Raw genomic sequence first — 20,395 nt, 5'->3', positions numbered from 1 at the left:
AATGTTCCCTTAGACTCGAGGATTAACCGAGTAGATTTGGGTGTTCAAAGATCAGAGCACAAGGTCTCAGTGGCCTCACAAACCATGTTTTTGGCCTCTTGAACATAAAATGAAACTGATTTGATTTCAGGGGTCAAAGGTCACAGTGACATCATGTGAGTCTGGGGAAATAAACATGTAGACTGAAACTGCACGAGTAGGCGGGCGCTTCAACAAGATGGTTTTATTTATTTCACCAAGAAATCACAACCTGTTACATACAAATACTACTACTACTTGTTCTCTTTAAGGCAAGAATGACATTTGTATTATACATAACTGCACATAGAGTTATAAGAGTATTTCATTCATGTAACCATTCTCATGGTGACACACCCTCTGATAGGCACGGGGCAGGGTATGGCATCGTCTACCTCAATGCATGTGTCTATGTAAGGGTCCATCAGCACCATGTTGGGAAACGCTTTGTGACTCCTCCTCTCACTGACCAGGTATACCTGTCCGCCCGCTGTGGTGCAGCCACAGAAGAACTTCCTGTCCAGAGATTCCTCCTCCAGCACAGTCCACTCATCTGTCTCCACGTCAAAACGTAAGCTTCGACCTCCAAACAGGTAGAGGGCACCGTTGAGCTCAGTGGCAACCAGGTCATACCTAGGAAGAGGTTAAAGATAAGGTTTATTAAAGAACGAAGTTTTACTTTGACAACGTCATAGCGAAGAAGTGAGAAGTCCTTGCTCTATTGAAAATCAACTCACCGTGGAAATGGAGAATAGGAGACCACATCCCACTGATCCTCCTTCACCACATACCTCTGAATTCCACTGTACACCTCCCCGTTTTCATCCAGGCCGCACGCCACATAAATACATGACCCCAGAGCAGCAGTGGCCGCCCTCTCCACGGCCCTGACCAATGGGCTGACCCCCTCCCAGCCCTCCTCTGACCCCAGGACCAGCCTTTCCACATCAGCCACAAGCCCTTCGTCCATGCTGCCACCCAAGACGTACAGTACTGAGTCCAGCCCTACGGAGCAGTGGCTGTGCCTGGACCTCTGCAGGGCCGGCGCATCCACCCAGCGCTGGTTCCCACATTCGTACATCCTGACCCAGTCCACGCTGAACCACAGCACATCCCGGAAGTAGCCGCCTGTCACAACCACATTGTCTCCTACATAATGACAACATCAACAAAATCAATACATGAGGATTTCATTGTCCAGTGTGTTTTGTTTGGTTAAGGTAAGAATAAAAGCAAACAACTGATGAAACCTTGTATTTGCAGACTTTGACAATAAATATACTTTCAGCTGCTCACATCTTAATCATTTTCATTATATGCAAAATCATTCTCGTCACCCAAACATTACCTACTGCAGCTACTGAGTACTGTGTGAGGTTCCTCCTCTGCAGAGGTGCACAGCTTTGCCATCTCCCGCTGTGAGGGTGAAACTGGTACAGAGCCTGTTGCTCCTGATCGTGAGGTCCTCCCAGGATGAAGAGTGTCTCCCTGGCCCCCATCCTCCTTAATGACCTGCCCATTGACCAAGACGCTGGGAAATGTTCATTCAGCATACAGACGAGCTTTGCTCTGGGGTCAGAGCTCTTCATTCTGCTCAGAAGTTCAGTGATAAACGGTAAAGAGAGAGACTCTGGCCTCACCAGCTCAATGAGCCCCAGAAAGTGTTCTTCTCGTTTAGGGTCAAATGATGCCCAGCGTAGAGTGGCCTCCACGGCCAGATCGTCTTTATCGATGGCCAGGTCATCGCTTGCGAGAAGATCTGCTATGGTCTCCTTGGACAAGGACAGGAAGTCCTCTTCAGCGATGACAGCAGAAAAGTGTGTGAGCACCACCCGTCGTGCAGCGGCGTAGAGCTGACTGCAGCCCAGCCACCAGGCGTAAGCCATCATTTGCAAACAGTTTGTAAGGTGCAGCTCACGCTCCAGGAACTTGCAGCACAGCAGCTGGGCTCGCTCAAACTGGAGGAAGTCTGCGGTCTCGAGGATCCCCAAAACATTTTCTCTGTCCAACACCAGCCTGGACGTCCTGCTGTGTTCCATCAAAACCCTGAACGGCTGCAGACACACGCCTTTAATTTCCACTTTCCTCTTGTTGCTTTCTACACCACAGCCAAAGAACAGAGCCCGGAAGTAGGGACTCTGGTGGGCCAGACGGCAGCGGTTGACATAGAAACTCTCACCTTTTACCAGTAGAGTAACATCAGGAATATCAGGATCAGGCTGTTTCACGTGTGCAGATGATTCCTCCTCGTCTTCAGAGAGAACTGTCCTTCTAAAGCTCTGAGGTGTCGACTCAATGTCGGCTCTGAAGGCCATGTCCCACCAGCCGGTCTCTGCCTCGTCCTCCTTCTGGTCCACAACACACCAGCTGCTGGTATAAATAGACTGAGTGTCCCCCTGACATCACAGTAAAAGCAGGTCAGTTTAAAAAACAAATACTTATTCAAACATAAACAGGCCAACAACTTGTAATTCAACACTTGAGGTTTCCTTTTTTTAAACTGAACCATTTTATCATCTTCTTTCTTGGTGTCTTTTTTTTAAAAGAGTCAACAAACCAGTGACGTCACCTACAGGCGCTCAACGATTTGATTGGTGGAGCGTCCCCGGGGTCAAAGTTTAACTTCCGTGTCACGCAGCTAACATGGCGGTGAGTTCGTTTTCTCTTCTCTTTCATTCAAACACGTTTTCGCCAGTTCGCACACAAACACACGGAGGGTCTGCTCTCCGCCATGAGTGGTTTGTTGCGAGCATGAGCTGAGACGTAGCGCTGCTCTAACGTGGCTAGCCGAGAGAAGCTAACCTCGGGGCTAGCTCAGTGTTTGTGTGCTGCTAGCTCGCGTGTGGACTCCTAACAATGTCCCCTTCTTCCCCTGTGTAGGATAAAGAGAAGAAGAAGAAGGAGAGCATCTTCGACTTGTCCAAATACATCGACAAGCCGATTCGTGTCAAGTTTCAAGGGGGACGCGAGGGTAGGTGGACCCGGCTTGCTAACAGGCTAATGCTAACATGTTTGGTGTGTCGGTAACAGGAGCTAACGCTACAGCTTTGAAAGTTTAGTTAATTTGATCCTGACCAAAGCTCTTTTCATAATGTGCGTTTCAGCCAGCGGGGTCCTGAAAGGGTTCGATCCCCTGTTGAACCTGGTGCTGGACGGTACAATCGAGTACATGCGTGGTAAGTGGATATAAAACATGCATAAAAAGATAGTAAAATCTCTTATTTTGTTGTTTTGGTTTTAGCTTGGCATCACGAAATCATGGTACTGTCGTATGTTTCTGTTGGTTTGAGAGTGTGTAAGCAAACCACATGGTGAAAAGCATGAAATCAAATAACAAAGATAGATTTATAAATAAGAAATATTTAAAAAATAAAGGGAAACAGTGTAGAAAGATGTCACAACTTCAATTTGAGAGAAACCCAACTTTTATATAGTACAAAACTCTACCAACTTATGCAGCCTAGTGTGATGATAAAGTCTGTATCACCTTTAATTTGTTTCCTCAACCTGAACCCAGTTTTAACCCCAATCAAGTCATCTGTGCATTCCTGAATTATAACCTCATCAGCCTGTAGCCTAATCCCACCACTGATGCCAGCACTACAGGAAACACTATTTGAATAAAGGGGAATAAAGTCTGACTTCTTTCAGACGTGCACTGAATGACTTACATTTTCTGGAGGGGCTGTATGTGAGAACCAAAAATGTCCGTTTCTCCAGACATATTCTGGATCTGTTCCTGCCAGCGCCCTATAAAAGGACTGGATAATGTACATGTCAGCCCTTGTGAGAATACAGCAGAAAACATGTCTGTAAAATTCATAGCAAGCAAGTGGGTGTTTAGATGATGTTTCTAACACGCCACAAAACGTGAAACTGGAAGAGTATAATTATCTCAGTATCAACATTGTGAAATGTGCATGGAAGATGCCTTGTAGTAGTATTGTCAACACCAAAACATTACGGCTGAGTCTGTAGTTATTTGATGATCTTAATTTGCTGCAAACAAAAACCTCACCTGAATGTTCTGAAAATGTTTGTGTTGTTTGTGTCTGACCCCAAAAATCTCCTGCTCATGTGTGAAAAGCAAAATCTGGAAAATGTACTGACAATATTTTCTGTTCATGTCTGCCACAGTATAATCATTTTTCATATATATGAAATACGGCAAGACACATATTGTAGTGGCTCAAACAAATTTTAATATTAAATTCAATACAGATTTATTTGATTTAAAGTTTTATTAAACCACAACATATCTCTAGACACTTAACATACTCTGGTCGAGACCATTACAATATTATCAGATTGTTTACTTTTAAGTGACATAATAGTAAATGTGTTTGGCTCAGCAGTTGAATTGTAATAATTAGTTGATTAATGTGAAATGACTTAAAATAATGTTGAACTTTACACGGTGTGTGATTTGTGTCTGTAACCCTTGTGTATCCAGATCCAGACGACCAGCTGAAGCTGACAGAAGACACCAGACAGCTGGGGCTGGTGGTCTGCAGAGGAACGTCCGTAGTGCTAATCTGTCCTCAGGATGGCATGGAGGCCATACCCAACCCGTTCATACAGCAACAGGACGGCTAGCACACACAGCCTGTTACCTGCTGAGTTACAGACTCACTCACACAAGATTTTGTTTTAATCATAACAGTGATAATGCATACAACAAAGTAATTTTCTGTTGTTAAAAACATAAGTTGATGAGCTGAGGACACTTCACTTTTGTTTCTGTCAGTGGTGTACAAATGTTCAAAAGATTTGAGTTGTAAGGAGCCTTCATGTTTGGGAGGTGTTGACAAGACTGTTTTCTTTTTATCCAGGATGAGTTAACTTTTTACTATTCTTTGTTGTTTTTGATAAGAAAATAAAATGAAAAAATACGTTGGGTCTTGTAAATTTTGTTCTTGCTTGCTCTTGTACATTTTGTATGGCTGGAGAAATAAAGGCTGAAATATCACCTAATATCAATAATACATTTAGTTTTTCACAATTTGATTTCCAGAGAGGATGCTTAAATAACTAGATTTAAGTTTAAAAATTAGTGCTGTTTCCTATTTCAACATTCTGCCAAAACATCTGAACCCATAATATTAAATGTCTCCTTGCTGCAACATCTCCAACATATTACAAGGATGTAGATACCAGGAAGAAAAGCTGACATTTTTGACCTTTTGTCTTATAGACACCATCTTATGTTAAACTAAATAATCCTCATTGTACAGCAAAAACTAAAGGAATTTGTCCTACTGGACCGATAGTGTTTGAGGGGAAATTCAGAATTTCGTTATCTTTAAGAGTGTTTAGAAGAATAAAGTGTGTGTGAGAGTGAGAGAGAGAAGATAAGCCATTCAAGCCTGTGTGCACACTGACAAAGAGACATTTGTGGTATTAACTGCTTTAGGGGGAGGTGTTTTAAGCAGGGTGGAGAAATATTGTAAGTAAACTGATTTAGTGTTGTTTCTTTAGGGGAGTTGTCAGGAGATTTACTCATGTTTGCTGTTGTATACAGCATGTACACATACAGTATGTAAATGCAGTTTTGTTAAAGTCGCAGGTGAAGAATTTGAAATGAGAGGCTGCCACTAAAACAATGATCAGAGGATAATTACTATTAGAGTATTTTTCTCAGGAGAAGTTGCCTTCAAGCTGAGCAGGGCTCCTGATTTGACTTATTTTCAGAAATGTGAGTAAAAGGACTCTTGTGGTTTTACCGGGTGTTGTGAGGCTGAAGTCAAAAGGTTGGATTCCAGGAGGCTTCGCTCCTCCTCTGCTGCTCAGTCACTGTGTCAATGGAGCAAAGACACACAGCGACTACTGAGCTCCACTCAGCAATTAAGACTCTTGCCCAGTGTTTACAACATAACTTTGTTGGGTAAACGCGTATCTGGCGTTGGCTGTTTACCAGGAGATACGATGGAAGCTCTGAGGTGACAGTGGAAACGCCTGTGCACACCGAGGTGTAACCAAGAGGATCAACACCGATGGGTGGAGGGTCGTCCGGGGATTTCTGAAGCCGAGTCGACCCCCTAAAGTAAACTGAAGAAGGTGCGTTACCTGCGGGACGCGCACGACACGCCCCTCCCGGGCAGGTGGAACAAATAGCGGACGTCTCTCTTCTCTGGTCCTCGTCTTCCTCCATCCATGCATGTGTTCCTGTGTGGATGCACTGCGCTGAGGACCGCGTTACATGGTGAAAGTCAGTGTGCAGAGGAAGGAGAAAGGGAAGAGGTGAGTGGGTTTGCTGCAGAACATAAAGCCTGTATTGTTGAATGTGCCACAGTGAGACGCACCGTGCGCACTGTGCGCACTGAGTTATCCTCAACACAGGAGTCAATACATTTCAATCTCGTTAACCGTAAATTTAATGTCACCTGATTCCTGTGTGTTTGTTTTGTTTTGTGTCGTGTGATCTTTCTCCACATCTGATTTGCAACATGGCCACCATGGTCTCTTTTACGCGCAGCCAACAGCACTGCGCTCTCTCCACTCTTCTGGCATTTTGAAGTTTAAACCAGGTGCATGTTTTGTTTTAGATATTGAACAGACGACTGGATTTACCTTTAAACAATGTTTCTCCACAGTTTGCTACAATTTAATTGTTTGATTTCACAAATCTTATAATACCCATTTTTTTCAGTAGGAACGCACACCATTCGCCTATTGTAGAATATTGTTAGAGCAAAGTCATATATATATATATATATATATATATATATTTACTATGTAAATATACTAAGTAGATATACTAATGGCTGGGCAAAAACTATGAATTATTAATATTCATCAGTGTTCAGAGGATGATAGACTCACAAGTCTGTCAATGTTTCGTAATAAGATGAACAAAATTCCTAGTTTAATTGTGATGTAATGCGCAGTAGTGAATAAATGTATAATTTTGCTGAACTATTCCATTACCTGTTATTATGTACAATTTCATAAAAATATAAGCATTTCTTACTAATTTCATATTATGGTGACCAACTCAGTATATCGTTATCGTTGTCTCAGGCCTGGATCGTTTTGTTTGTCAGGATCGAGCTGTGAGGTTGGTGCTGTGAAGCCAACATGGAGGGCAAGAGGGATGGAGGAGGAGGAGGACAGTGGTCCTGCAGGAGCAGCCTCATAGCCTTGCTCCTCTTCTTCCTCGCTATCGGAGTCTGTGTAGGCCTGTTGATCGGTGAGTTCACAGACAGTACTGTCTGATTCACCGCACAATCACAGACTATATACTTTCAATTTGTAATACGGGATATTTTATGAATAATTCAGACGACTCTGTAAAGCCCCAATCCACCGTTTTCAAAATGATCAGCTGATTTCTACTAAACTTTATGAAACTTGCAGTCTCAGATTACAGGAGCCACCTTTAGCTGCTAACCACTTCTCCTGTGTGTTGTTACCAGCGTACCTGGTGCAGGAGGAGCATTCTTTCATGGATACGGTGGAGCTGAAGGGTCTCAAGTATGATGCAGCTTTACAGGATGGGGACTCTGGTTACTCTTTAGTGCTGTCCTCAGTTTTAAAGTCCAAGGTTAGTTCTGTCTGTCACCTGAGTGAGGTGTGTGTGGGGGGGGGGGGGGGTTAATATTTCCTTCAAACTGTGCCAAACTGCTCATTTCACTTTCTTTCAGATTGACAATGTCTACACTGCCTCATCAACATCACATCACTATGTTGGTTGTAATATTGTTGCCTATGGGTAAGTGAGAGCTAAACTAAAGCAGATCATTTACTCCAAATGAAAAAGAGTCTATGACATTAAACTAACACTGTGTTCTTGCTCTTCCCTCCCAGTAACAGTAATGGTGACGTGATGGTGACACTCAGATTGGTCTTCAGGGTCTCCAAGGTGCAGCAGTATTCAGATAATTTCATTCAGGACTTGCTGAGAGCTGGACTCAGCGCAGTCATGCACGGGAAGCCGCTAGAGGTGCCAGAATTTGGAAAGATCAACGCTATCATCTTACTGGGTAGTAAAACTACAGTGGTCAGCTGACTGTGTGTGGCTGTGTGGAGTGGAAGTGACATATATTGACTTCAGGCCTCCACAGTCTTCGATCTAATATGTTACTCTCTCCTTCTAGGTGCCAGTGGGAAGTCATTTTATGCTGTTGGAGATGAGATTCTAGGTGAGTTAAACCACATGAAATAGACCTGTAAATATCTAGAATAGCTATGTTTTGGGTCTTTTAAATTGACTGAATAGTATTAAGAATAAATTGAATTACAAGTCATCCATTTTGTGTTTAAAAACCGTACACATCGCATTAATTGCTGAGGACGTGCAAACCTACACACCAAACGGATGCAGGATACACGAAACAGCCATTTTGAGTATGCGTAGTTAACGGGAAGTATTTTCCGACCCTAAGGAGTGGGATTCATTTCTATTAAGATATTTAATCCTGCCATTGTTAAGAAAAAGGGTTTGTTGGGAAGTGACCTTCGGTGAAGTTGAGTAATCATCAGTATTATACATTATTTCAAACAGATCTGGGATTTCCTCTTTAAAGATTGTTCTTCTGTTGATATTGACACTTTTTCTTGTGGGTTCTCCAGCCAGGTGTCCTGACAACACTTTCCTTTGTGACAACGGAGAATGTGTCACCAAATTAAATCCAGAGTGTGACTTCATCCCTGACTGTGCAGATGGATCTGATGAAGCTCGTTGTGGTGAGTGACACTTAATCTATACATATGAGCCTACTAGTGTCCTTTTAGGCTTCATCATTTACTTATTTTTCAAATGTATTTGGTATATGAAAAAAACAGGCATGTTATTACAATCTCCAGCAGAGTATACTGGTACTACCTGGTCATAATTGAGGTTAATTGCGTACTAAATACTTAGTACATAGGAAAATCAGAAAGTACACAACTTCTTCCGGTCCTTTTTATACGGACATGGTTGAACTTCCCTCCTCAGCCTGCGGAACACGTCCTGCCATGGGGAGTCGGGTGGTTGGCGGTGAGGATGCTCGACAAGGCGAGTTGCCCTGGCAGGTCAGTCTACGCTTCCATGGACAGCACACGTGCGGAGCCTCCATCATCAGTGAACGCTGGCTGGTCAGTGCAGCACACTGCTTTGAGAGGTACGCATCGATCGTCATCTCTCACTGAGGAGACATTTGTCAATCTAATAAGTGGTGGTGTAAGAGCAGCATTGAAATATTAACGTATAAAAGACCCAAATGACTTTTATGTATGTTATAAAAGGTTTTGTCATCTCTTCCTTTTCTGTTTAAGGGACAATGACCCCAGAGAGTGGACGGCCCTGGTCGGAGCCAGACTGGTGAGCGGTGAGGAGTCGGAGACCAGGACGATCAACATCAAATCACTGCTTGTGTCTCCAGACTACAACCCCACGACCACTGACAATGATGTAACGGTGCTGGAGCTGGAGACCCCTCTCACCTTCAGCTCTTACATCCGGCCAGTTTGCCTGCCCTCGCCCTCACACGTCTTCGCTCCAGGACAGACCTGCATGGTGTCGGGTTGGGGGGCACTGCACCAGTATAACCGTAAGTGTCTGCATGCAGGCGTACACCTCAGCACAACATCAACACAACATCAGGGCAAGAATATGTTGTGAAAATGAATTATTGGACATATTTAAGTCGAACAGAGACAGTCATCATCACGTTTTTTGTTCCTGCCAAAACCTTGGCATCAATAATATCTTGATATATTGGGGCAAATCTTTGAAACAAAATGTTCCTATAATAGATAAGATAGATCATTTCAATTACAACTACCTGAACAGAAATTGTAATTACTATAATACAACCTTTGAAACCAGGAAAAACATATAAACTGCATCACAACAACTTAAGTCCTGTGTATCATACCATATATCATACCATATAATATACCATATATATATATCCCATACGTCATACCAAAGAAATCCCCTATATCATACCATATACATGTATGTCCCATGAATTATACCGTATATATCCCGTATGTGAAATATGATCATTGTGAATAAAGTGGAATTCAGTTGTTCTGCTTTATGCTCTCCTTTAGCCGCGATGCCTCCTACACTGCAGAGGGCTGTGGTGAAAATCATCGACTCCAAGGTGTGCAACAAGTCGTCCGTGTACAGAGGTGGCGTTACTCACAACATGATGTGTGCTGGATTCCTGCAGGGCAAGGTGGACTCATGTCAGGTCAGTGCTGTTTCTGCAGTTCACATAAGTTTAGCTACAATAGCATCAGCTATCCACTTACATGTTCTTACAATACTTACCTGTTTTAGGGCAGAGTTTTGTCTTGAAACTAGAAGAAACCTGTATGTTGACTCTACTCGTGCCCTAAAAAAGTGGCCTGTAGGTTGTTGTTGTTACATGTCTCTCAGAATAACATAATGATGAGTGTTGGTACTGTGAGGAGGACAAAGTGTGACAGTCTTTCACAGTGAAAGTGAAGGCCCTGTCCCAACCTGTCCCAACCTCTCAATACAACTTGATCAACTAAATTAATCTGGATTTAATAAATCTGTGCAGAGTAATTAATCTCAGTGCAGAAAGATCACCGTCTCTTGCACAGTAACTGTATATGTCTGATATCGATTTGGGTCACCACATGTATCAATGTCATATTCATTTCTTTTTAATTTGAGCATCATAGAATAGAATGAACAACTTCCTTTAGAAAATGACAAAATGACACCTCAAAGGTTTGTACAGGACGTGCTGAGTTGTCATCTCTTGCATCAGAATGTCTTGTGTTTTCCCTGCAGGGGGACTCTGGGGGGCCTCTGGTGTGTGAGGGGGCCCCGGGCAGGTTCTTCCTGGCTGGGGTGGTGAGCTGGGGTGTGGGCTGTGCCCAGATCAACAGGCCTGGGGTTTATTCCCGGGTCACCAGGCTCCGCAACTGGATTCTAAGCCACACAGACCCCAGCCTGGTCCGTTATTACTCCCCGAATGTTCCCACTGTGCCAGTTACTGTGAAAGATCTGAGCTTCAATAATCCATCAGCACCAGTGACAACAGCCATGGACGTGTTGTCTCCACTGATGTCATCTGGTAATATCATACTGAAAGAAACTACTTATTAAAAAATGAATTAAGTTAGTTATGAATACCATGTCCCAAATTTGAAAGTCTGTTTTAATCCTAATAGCCAAGCTTTCTTTTCCATCATGTCTTCCAGTGTCAAACTGCAGTGGAAACTTCCGGTGTAGCGCCACCTCCTGCATCAACAAGGTAAACCCGGAGTGTGATGGAGTCACTGACTGTCCCAACCAGGCAGACGAGAGAAACTGTGGTATGTTTACATCAAATGCATGGAGAAGACTACATGTGTAATTAAAAGGAAATGCTTCAGAGGTGTTTCTGTTTCAGTCTGTGGTGTGCGTCCTGCGTTGGGCTCCCAAAGGATTGTGGGTGGAGTGACAGCTCGAAGAGGGGAGTGGCCTTGGATTGGTAGTCTTCAGTACCAGAGGCTTCACCGCTGTGGCGCCACACTCATTCAGAGTAAATGGATACTGACTGCAGCGCACTGCATCAAAAGGTACTCCGCTTTTAGCTAGATCTCAAAACTATGACTTTATAATCTTACTGAAACACTGAAAATTACAATTACCTACTTAATATAAAATAACTGGATGATAGAAAAGAAACTGTTCAAGTTTACTTAAAACACACCATTTATTATATTTATATCAACAGTGACCCTAGTCCCAGTAACTGGGCTGTGAGCCTGGGATCTGTGCTGCGCTCTGGGATAGGAGCCCTGGTCATCCCCATCCAGAGGGTCATCATTCACCCAGCTTTCAATGGCACCAACATGGATTATGACGTGGCTCTGTTGGAGCTGGCGGTGCCGGCCCCTGTGTCCTACACCATCCAGTCCGTCTGTCTCCCCTCACCAGTGCACCTCTTCCTGGCCGATGCAGAGTGCTACATCGCAGGCTGGGGATCCATGAGGGAAGGAGGTGAGAGATGAAGACTGGCACAAGATGCAGTTATCCAGAAAGCACCAAACAACTCCTTAGTGTCATAAACAAACTGGGTTATTTGAAACCGTCAATTAGGTGGAATTTTAAACGAGGTCTTCAAAAAAGTTCAACAGTTAAAAAACCTAAAGTCTGTGGTAGAGGACGCTCCTCTCGTCCACAGAAAACACTGCTCCTGAAGCTCCTGAAGCTCCTGAAGCTCCTGAAACACCTCGTCAGTAGTCTCACTGGCATATTAGCACATTAGCCCATAGCATGATGGAAGTGATTTTTTCTGAACATCAGAGCAAGTCAAGTAATAACCCCCAAAAAATGATGAACCTTAATATGAGCGTAACATGCCTCCTGTAATCAGTATCCCTGTTAGGACCAAAAGCTTCCACATTGTTATGACTCTTAAGACCTGAAACATTGTGAACATGTAAAACTCACCTGTATTATTATCTTTTTATTACCTCTCACCAGGTTCATTGACCAACCTGCTGCAGAAAGCTGCAGTGAAAATCATTGAGCAGGCGGACTGCCAGCAGTCGTACAGAAACGTGTTGACTCCGAACATGATGTGCGCTGGTTACATGGAGGGAGGCAGGGACACCTGTTTGGTAAGAAGCTGTACATTCGATTTGGGACAAAAATAACTTTGACTCAACCTGGACATGGGACAGACTCCTGGCTGGGACAGCCTCTGTATTATCAGAGTGGTAAGATTGGGGACCAAGATTGTGCTGAGTGCTGAAAGCTCTGGGAAACAGGGCCATGACTCGGATAAATCTTTTCACAGTGGATGGTTAACCAGGTTGCCCTTTAGTCTTTAGATCTTTTTCGAACTTTTCACAAAACACTACAACCACATGAATAAATATGTTATAATTATGGTGCAGCGTGATGGATAAAAACTAGACTTGCTTGTTCCAGAACATTGAAGCATAAGTCAGAGATGCTTGTATGATGGGAGAGAGCAGACTTTTATTTCCTAAAAATACAACCCCCCCCCCCCCTACTTACCTACTCCCTCTCTGTAATCTTCTTATGTAAGGAATACCACATGCATTCCTGTCTCGGTCAGGGCACCTGGCATCTGAGCAGCCATCCAAGTGACATTCTCTCAGTACCTGCTGTGTCTCGCATTCTCTCTCTTTCACTCCTCCTCCTTAATCAATTGTTTTTATTCTAATGAAAACATAAGAGCACTGAAGTAGATTTAATTTCTTACAAAATAATAACTAACTTCCCTTTGCCATCATTCAGGGAGACTCTGGAGGGCCCCTGACCTGTCGTAAGCCCTCTGGCCAGTGGTTTGTTGCTGGAGTGACCAGCTGGGGACATGGATGTGGGCGAATAGGTTTTCCAGGGGTTTACACCAGAGTGACGTCAGTCAGGAAATGGATATCGACATACATGCCTTTCTGAAGAGGTGTAAAAAGCAGCTGTGCCAGCAAAGAGATGACAAACCATGTGGACACATCTTCTCCAGAACATTGTACTGTACAAGGACTCAAGTCATCCTGAAAGCCAGAAACATATACTCAGTTACCACAGTATTGACCTGTTGGATCAACAGGTCATAGTTGCTGTTGTAACTCTTTGCAGTCATCTGTCATCTCATGTGCTGAAGAAATGAGAATCCTGAACTGTTGCTTACAGAGAAAATGCTTGAAATATGCATGACTGTAAGTATTTATTTCAGTTATTTATTTTCCTGAACATAAACTATATGATGTGGGGTTTTTTTTCATTTTGTGTGGGGTTTATAATATATGTGGTTCATTTATGGGTACATTTTATTGTCTTTTGTGTATGTCTTCTCGGTTCCAATGTTATAGTAGCTATTGATAGGTGGGTTTATCTGGGGGAAATAGATCTGTACGGAATTGGAATCAGATTTAAAGGATTTCACCTTTTCACTTTTTTTAGTTTTTTAGTCAACATGGTGCTTTTTCATCGATCTTCTTGATAAGAAACACAAGAGAATAACCTGTTTAAGAAGCTTTATTCTTATGGAAATCAATGATTTGCTTCAGTCACACTTCAGATGGTTTTCTGGTTCTTAATTTCCTACACAAACCTAGCAGAGTAGAGAAGAAAAAAAGGATTCTGGTTCTCAGACATTTCATGAACTGTGCACCCAATGGGAAAGGTTCAGTACCCCACCTACAGCAAGGCAGACCCTGCTCAAACAAGCCCACTACTGTGGAGGGCAGCATATAGAGTGACAACTAAAAAACAGGTCAGACAAAACAGTTTTGTTCTCCAGGCGTACTCGAGCACTGATATCTGACTGTGTGAGGCTTGTGAATGTCAAGTTCATGGTTGTGAGAACACCAAGTGGCTCAATTCTTCCTGCTGATTTTAAGTTGGTTTTTCAGAGTAAAAGCATGTTATGGAAAGACCGTTGTCCTTAAAAGGGATCCAGTGTGCTGCTTATTCTCTCTCTGAACAGAACCACAATGACAAACTGCTGACAGTGTTTTAAGGAGAAACTGTTGTTGTGACTGAGTCCTGTTTACAATTATCATCATCGTGTGTCCTAATGATACAGGCTGTTGAAAACAAGAAAAATTCAACCTCAGCCTGAATGTGTGAAGTGTTTTTATTGAAGCCCCAGTGTTGTACTGTTATAAATATGCCAAACAACAAAGGCAGTTGATTCATTTAACTGCCACATTTCAACTGCATACTTTTTAAATTGCTTATCCCATTCATGAGCATTGGTGGCCAGAGCATATCCCAGCATGCACCGTGCGAGGTCGGGTACAACCTGCACAGGACACCGAGCTGACGTGTAAAGACAAACACATTCACACTCATGCTCACTAGCACGTCAGAGATTCTGATTCACTCGTCCACACTGCAGCTTTGACCAGTGCATGTTTACTTTTGAACCAGAAGATTTATTAGTTATAACATAAAAACATAATGAAACAAAACGTGGATCTTGAACTGTTCCTCAAGGCAAAATGAAAATGTCCACAGAGATGTTATGGCTAGAGTCCGCAGGCTGTCCCTGCCTGTCTGTGAGGTATGATGACCGATAGTGTAGATGTGCTGCTGCTGCCATGACACACATGTGCACAGCCCGTGACCTCCAGCCGTGCACTGTGCTCCTTCACACTGTAAAGCAGCAGTCTGAGGAAGGGAAGGGTGAAGAGAGGGATGTTCACATGCGAGCTCTTTCCTTCTGTAATCTGGAGTTGTATGTTCGGGACACAGTGTTCCAGGTATCCATATACCGGTCCATACACATGGCAATACATTTCTGTAAGGACAAGAGCAGTGAGGTTAAGGGAGGATCAGACTGCGAAATGTTCAGTGAGGGATCTTTTTCAAGGTTGCCGCTCAGTTACTTTCATTACCTCCGCCAGCAAGGTTATGATTACAATAATAATCCTTATTTATAGTGCACTTTTCAAAACTTATGTTGCAAAGTGCTTTACAAAGGCAGCAAAAAACAGAGCGGTCGTAAAACATCAGGTTTAGAAGAAACAGGTAAAATACATTATTGTATAAATACAAGTGCTGTGTAAAATGATCAGTAAAATAAATTAAAAGACTTAAATTTTTTGCTTAATCTGGCATGTAAGCAAGATTTAGCAAAAACTACTCCAACGGTTTCTTGAAACTTGGTGGGAGGACGGGGTGTGGGTCAAGGAAGAACTCAATGTGTGGAGCAGATTCGATTAAAGGGGCGAATTAACATTTGAAGTTAGATAGGGTGTTGACATGTCTCAAGAAATTATGAAGAAATCTTTATGAAATAAAATCAGTCATGTTTAAAGGGCAACTAACTATGGACAGGTGGGGATGTGAATCTGAACTCAATACATTTATATGCAATATAATGATAAAGAGGTTAAAGTTAGGGTAAGGGTTGGGTAGATGTATTTTCTATTTTTTAAGAACGTAGGACAAGATAGTGAATATCAATTGACGTCTTCCGCACTAGTTTTAGGATACGTTTGCCAACCTGCAGATGTTATGGATTTATCATCAGTTGTGTACTTTGCGTCATCGGGTGTTTCGGCCTGTTAATCGCAAGACACCCTCTGCTAAGGCAGGCCCACCGCAGGCTAATCAAACCTGAGTGTGTGTCCCTAACATCTTGGAGTATTTAGACTAATGATTAAATAATGTTAGATTAATGTGCCATTTAAAATATATAGAAAACACCCATTAGAAATACCAAGAACTTTTTACTATTACAGAAAACCGGAGGGGGAGAAGAAATGACTAGTATACCTGATTGGTTATGAAAGCTTTGTACAGTTTAATGTTTCATTATCTGCAAGTAAACAGCTTGAGGCCCAACACACATACCTGCTCAGAGTTGTCCAGCGAGCTCCCAGGTTTCCCTATACACTTCTTGAAGCATTTGTCTGTCATTCTCTGAAACACGAAGAGAGATATTACTTGGGTTTGTGCTCGATCTAGCACAGACAGCTGTGAAAACACCATGAGGCTATTGGAATAAAACTGGGTTAAAGGCAGATAGGGTTAAAGAGTCAAAGTTTGAGTTGAGAACAATTTGTTCCTGAGGTTTAATATTTGAATGTAATCTTCTACCAGGATTAATACAGCTTCTCATTAAGCCCATATTAAAACATGAATGCAGCCCCTTCCATGTTCTCAGCTCTAGTTTACTGCTGTTAGCTTAGCATCGCTACTTTACCTGCAGCAACTCCTGAGCGTTAGCCACAGCGATCTGGACCTTGACCTGCTCCATGATGGCGCTGGGGTCCACTTTACCTCCCGAGCCTCCGGCAGCGAAGTCTGATCCGAACCCGTCCATTGCTTTTAACCGGTTCTCTTTATAAACACGTGTGTACAGAAGCTGCAGCGTGAATCCACCGCTAACATCAGTTTCCTGTGCCCTTGACGGCGGCGGAAGGCTGCCAACGCCATTTCCGCTTAGGAGGAAAGGGGGCGGGGATTCAGATTGATGGGAAATGTAGTTTTTAGTGTGTGGACACGGCTGAGTTCCGTTCAAAAGTGCGCACGCACACATTTTTGTACTTCTAGCTCAGCGAGGACACTCATTGACATAATACAATTAATAATTCCCTTACCCTAACCTAAACCTAATTGTAACCCTAACCCTAAAACCAAGTCTTAACCCTCAAACAGTCCATTGACAATGTCCTCACTTTCCAAATATGTCCTCACTCTATAGGGTCTATGCTCACAAAGATAGAAAACAGAAACACACACACACACACACACACACACACACACACACACACACACACACACACACACACACACACACGCACACACACACTTTTTTGTGCCTCTTCACTTAAGTGAGGACACACATTGGCATAGCTCCTTACCCTAATTTTAACCATCACAACTAAGAGCCTTATCTTAACCTTTACACTAACCTAAACATGATACTATCCCTAAAATCCAACCCTTTAACAGCCCTCTGAAAAAGTAAGGAGCAGCTACAATGTCCCCACAACGTATGTTCTGAGCTCAAATGGTCCTCACAAAGCACTTTATTGATTTCCATTCATTGTGGACAGCTGGACCTTAACCCTCTCCCAAACCATGACCTTGAACAATGCATGCCTAATCTTAGCTTAACCCTAACCATCGTCACATCTAACCTGTGACCTTAACCAGGACCTCAGAAATTAACATCTACCTCATAAGGGTCAGGATTTGGCCCCCATTAGGTCTACTGATCCTGACAAGGTCTGGAAAAGGTCCCGGAGAGTTAACAAAAACAAGTGCACCCACATAGAAATGCATGTTTGCCACATGGTGGTGATATACTCCACTGAATCTTTGGTCTAGAGTGAATTGCCTCAAGCTTTTTTCTTAGTGTGATCCACAATAAAGATTATCTATTGTTTGGAAGAACAGTGATATTCAATACACATATTGTTACATTTAGACTTTGAATTTTTTTATTTTATTTAAAGCTGTAAAATTCCCTAAGAATCCATTTCTCTCACATTGTTTGTAAGAAGTAAGGCTGTAATATATCAAATCACTGCAGTGTAGTATGAGTATGGGTTAGTAATGTCCAGTAATGAGGGGCCAGGTTGGGTTGGTAATTAGATTACTCTAATTCACAAAACAATAATACTATCATTTATTTTGTTGTGTGTGTGTTTCAGCTGAATGGTTTGTACAATAAAAAATCTGTGTAAACATCTGAACAGTTTTTATTTTATCTTGAAATCTTACTAGAAAAATCTTCCATGTCTTGAAAATCAATTTAAAAAATACCTTGTGGTCCATTTTAATGGCCTTACTATTTCTACCTATTGCATATTCTTACTCTGTTTTCGTCAGCCGGGCTAGGGTTACTCACTCTAAGGCTTTTACTATAAACTGCTCTGCCAACTCGAACAAAGCTGTCAACTTGCCTGAGTAAATCAATAAAACATTCACCTCCAACCAGAACTACTTAGGAAACAGGAGCCAACTACATAAATAGAAAGCGATAAGAACCTCTGCATTGTTTGGTGTTGAGTCCTGAGCGTGAGGCTGACCCGCTCCGAGGACCCCTCTCCTTATATTTCAGACGGGATGACCTCATCGAGGAGACCACCTGCCTTGAGTGAACAAAAATGTGGTACAGTGAGTCTGCGGGCAACAATGCAGCGACGGTTACTGTCATTCTGAACCTGCACCCAATGAATGCTTTGTGGCAACGCTGGGGGCATTGAGGAGTGATTGTGGGGGGTCTGATTAGTGGCGTGTCTGCCAGAGAGTAATTAATGACCAGCTACACAATGCACATGCAAACACACACACATGTGCACACACATTCACATATGCCCTAAGACCAGTTTGGCCTCAAGCCATGCAGGCCTGACTGAGGGGGAGGAGAGGATTGGGTTAAAGTGCGGCAAAATGAATTAACCTAAGATTACAATCATGAGTTCATTAATCTAATCCGCTTAAATTCTTAATCTCCTGTAGGCACACTTGAGTGTATAAAAGCATTTTGCCCAGTCAGCTGCGAGGGAGGCTCCAACAAGCACCAGCAACAATGGTTATGAAAATGTAAAGTACCAATGTGTGTGTTTATTGGTGTCAAACTCAGAGGTTACACAGAGACTGTTAGCAGTGACTTCAAGACCTTCAAGTGTAAAAAAAGACAGTCGGTAACATGAGATGCGAGCGGCTCTCACACTAAATCCCTCTCAAGGAAACAATTGGAAATAGTGGGTAAGAGGAAAGCTGCATCTTCCTCTTTAGTTTATCAGTGAGTACGTGAGAAAGACACTTTTCTCTTTCTCTCACACACACACACATATACAAACTCTGATAAACTCTGACAGTGGAGAAACAGCAGCAGCTTTTAATCTTCAAAAGCAGCTGTTGAGTGTCAGTAAGAGGGAGGAGAAACCTGAGCAGTGTCGGCACGGACTCAGGAGTGAGTTTCTCCCACTCTGTCATTTTAAAAACCACAAATATTCAAAACATCCTCAGTCCATTTAATCTTTTAAGTAGCTCTATAATGCTTTTTTTTATTTCTGACAATCACTCTTTCTCTTATGCTGACTTTCATGGGTGTGTTAAGGCATGAAAACATTTTTTTCAATGCCTCTCAGTTGATCATAGATCAAGTATGTTCAACCCTCACCCTCATACTGACATTCCTAAAGTGACAATCTAATTATTAATGTCATTAATTACGTCAACAAACATGTTGGAACATGTACCAATAAAGATGTGTTTCCTCAACATTGTACATCTGCATTGTATTTCTTTAAAAATATACTTTAATATTTGAATCTAAGTAGTATTTGGACACCACTTGTGGTTTAATTGATATTGTAAATACACAAAATTCTACCTATTTTCTCCACATTCTTCTTCAAGGAGTTTAAATAGCTTCTGTGTTGTATCATGTTTTCTGTGGCCCATAAAATTCCCTTGTATGTGCAGGCGGACTTGGCTGACACTTGACTGACCTGATTCTGGTCTTGATAGCCTGCCTCGAACTGAGGGACATTCTTTATAAATTCCTGAGAAACCTCACAAGCACTGAAATCCTTCAGAAAATGTCAGGAATTTTGTCGGACAAGCGGTCTCATGGTCCTCAGAAGGACTTTAACCTGCCATCATATGATCATTAAGACTGCTGGTTATGTGGAGCTGGAACATGAGTCAGGGAGTTCATCTTTTCTTAATTTGTGAATTTTGTGATTCTATAAACCGGCGGGAGCTCATATTCTACTTACACATGGTATTTTACAAATTGACTGTATTATTTTTAGATTTAGAATTTAAGGAATTATATTCTGCTGTGATACCAGTATTGTTTGTTACAACCTGAGGTCTGTTCTGACTCTTGCTTCTTTTAGAATGAACAATCAGAAAATGTGTTGTTGCCATTATTATATTCGATTTGGGAATATTCATTCATCTGTAGCCTAGTGCAAT

General features: G+C 42.4%; 4 protein-coding genes across 6 annotated transcripts; 2 read left to right on the top strand and 2 right to left on the bottom strand.

The window, feature by feature from the left end:
• Window positions 1–205: 205 nt before the first annotated feature.
• On the bottom strand, window positions 206–6,393 carry LOC117759751 (kelch-like protein 23). 3 transcript variants are annotated; one of them, XM_034582094.1, is made up of 5 exons: window positions 6,330–6,393; window positions 6,085–6,201; window positions 1,367–2,414; window positions 756–1,167; window positions 206–651 (listed from the first exon to the last, which is right to left on the bottom strand). In XM_034582094.1, the coding sequence occupies exons 2-5, from the start codon at window positions 6,175–6,177 to the stop codon at window positions 348–350; spliced, it is 1,857 nt and encodes a 618-aa protein (XP_034437985.1). In that variant the 5' UTR covers window positions 6,178–6,201; window positions 6,330–6,393; the 3' UTR covers window positions 206–347. The 3 variants fall into 3 exon arrangements, with proteins under 3 accessions (XP_034437985.1, XP_034437983.1, XP_034437986.1); XM_034582092.1 differs by lacking the exon at window positions 6,330–6,393 and having other exon boundaries at window positions 6,085–6,253; XM_034582095.1 differs by lacking the exons at window positions 6,085–6,201; window positions 6,330–6,393 and adding an exon at window positions 2,525–2,639.
• Window positions 2,559–4,987, top strand: lsm7 (LSM7 homolog, U6 small nuclear RNA and mRNA degradation associated). The gene is made up of 4 exons (XM_034582098.1): window positions 2,559–2,667; window positions 2,899–2,989; window positions 3,123–3,194; window positions 4,472–4,987. Exons 1-4 carry the CDS (start codon window positions 2,662–2,664, stop codon window positions 4,612–4,614), a joined length of 312 nt encoding a protein of 103 aa, XP_034437989.1. The 5' UTR covers window positions 2,559–2,661; the 3' UTR covers window positions 4,615–4,987.
• A 678-nt stretch (window positions 6,394–7,071) lies between the features above and the next one.
• Window positions 7,072–14,561, top strand: tmprss9 (transmembrane serine protease 9). Its single transcript, XM_034582091.1, has 15 exons — window positions 7,072–7,207; window positions 7,434–7,561; window positions 7,662–7,729; window positions 7,825–8,000; window positions 8,115–8,159; window positions 8,590–8,703; window positions 8,957–9,122; window positions 9,277–9,551; window positions 10,060–10,202; window positions 10,775–11,060; window positions 11,188–11,301; window positions 11,379–11,547; window positions 11,706–11,971; window positions 12,458–12,594; window positions 13,241–14,561. The coding sequence occupies exons 1-15, from the start codon at window positions 7,096–7,098 to the stop codon at window positions 13,400–13,402; spliced, it is 2,361 nt and encodes a 786-aa protein (XP_034437982.1). The 5' UTR covers window positions 7,072–7,095; the 3' UTR covers window positions 13,403–14,561.
• A 3-nt stretch (window positions 14,562–14,564) lies between these two features.
• On the bottom strand, window positions 14,565–16,891 carry timm13 (translocase of inner mitochondrial membrane 13 homolog (yeast)). The gene is made up of 3 exons (XM_034582099.1): window positions 16,659–16,891; window positions 16,307–16,375; window positions 14,565–15,248 (listed from the first exon to the last, which is right to left on the bottom strand). The coding sequence occupies exons 1-3, from the start codon at window positions 16,776–16,778 to the stop codon at window positions 15,150–15,152; spliced, it is 288 nt and encodes a 95-aa protein (XP_034437990.1). The 5' UTR covers window positions 16,779–16,891; the 3' UTR covers window positions 14,565–15,149.
• Window positions 16,892–20,395: the final 3,504 nt, after the last annotated feature.

This window comes from Hippoglossus hippoglossus, chromosome 4 (assembly GCF_009819705.1).
Source record: "Hippoglossus hippoglossus isolate fHipHip1 chromosome 4, fHipHip1.pri, whole genome shotgun sequence".
In the NCBI taxonomy this organism is placed as follows: Eukaryota; Metazoa; Chordata; class Actinopteri; order Pleuronectiformes; family Pleuronectidae; genus Hippoglossus; species Hippoglossus hippoglossus.
Note: the sequence above shows the minus strand (reverse complement) of the source record. Positions and strands in the feature narration are given on the sequence as shown.

Coding starts and splice junctions, on each gene's coding strand:
- lsm7 (XM_034582098.1), top strand. Junction 2,990..3,122: donor GTTTCAAGGGGGACGCGAGG/GTAGGTGGACCC, acceptor TGTGCGTTTCAG/CCAGCGGGGTCCTGAAAGGG. Junction 3,195..4,471: donor TACAATCGAGTACATGCGTG/GTAAGTGGATAT, acceptor TTGTGTATCCAG/ATCCAGACGACCAGCTGAAG.
- LOC117759751 (XM_034582094.1), bottom strand. CDS start 6,177: ATGCATGGATGGAGGAAGACGAGGACCAGAGAAGAGAGACGTCCGCTA. Junction 2,415..6,084: donor GTGTCGTGCGCGTCCCGCAG/GTAACGCACCTT, acceptor CTGTGATGTCAG/GGGGACACTCAGTCTATTTA. Junction 1,168..1,366: donor GTACTCAGTAGCTGCAGTAG/GTAATGTTTGGG, acceptor GTCATTATGTAG/GAGACAATGTGGTTGTGACA.
- tmprss9 (XM_034582091.1), top strand. CDS start 7,096: ATGGAGGGCAAGAGGGATGGAGGAGGAGGAGGACAGTGGTCCTGCAGG. Junction 8,001..8,114: donor CAACGCTATCATCTTACTGG/GTAGTAAAACTA, acceptor CTCTCCTTCTAG/GTGCCAGTGGGAAGTCATTT. Junction 12,595..13,240: donor GAGGCAGGGACACCTGTTTG/GTAAGAAGCTGT, acceptor GCCATCATTCAG/GGAGACTCTGGAGGGCCCCT.
- timm13 (XM_034582099.1), bottom strand. CDS start 16,778: ATGGACGGGTTCGGATCAGACTTCGCTGCCGGAGGCTCGGGAGGTAAA. Junction 16,376..16,658: donor ACGCTCAGGAGTTGCTGCAG/GTAAAGTAGCGA, acceptor TTCGTGTTTCAG/AGAATGACAGACAAATGCTT. Junction 15,249..16,306: donor CGCTGGACAACTCTGAGCAG/GTATGTGTGTTG, acceptor TTGTCCTTACAG/AAATGTATTGCCATGTGTAT.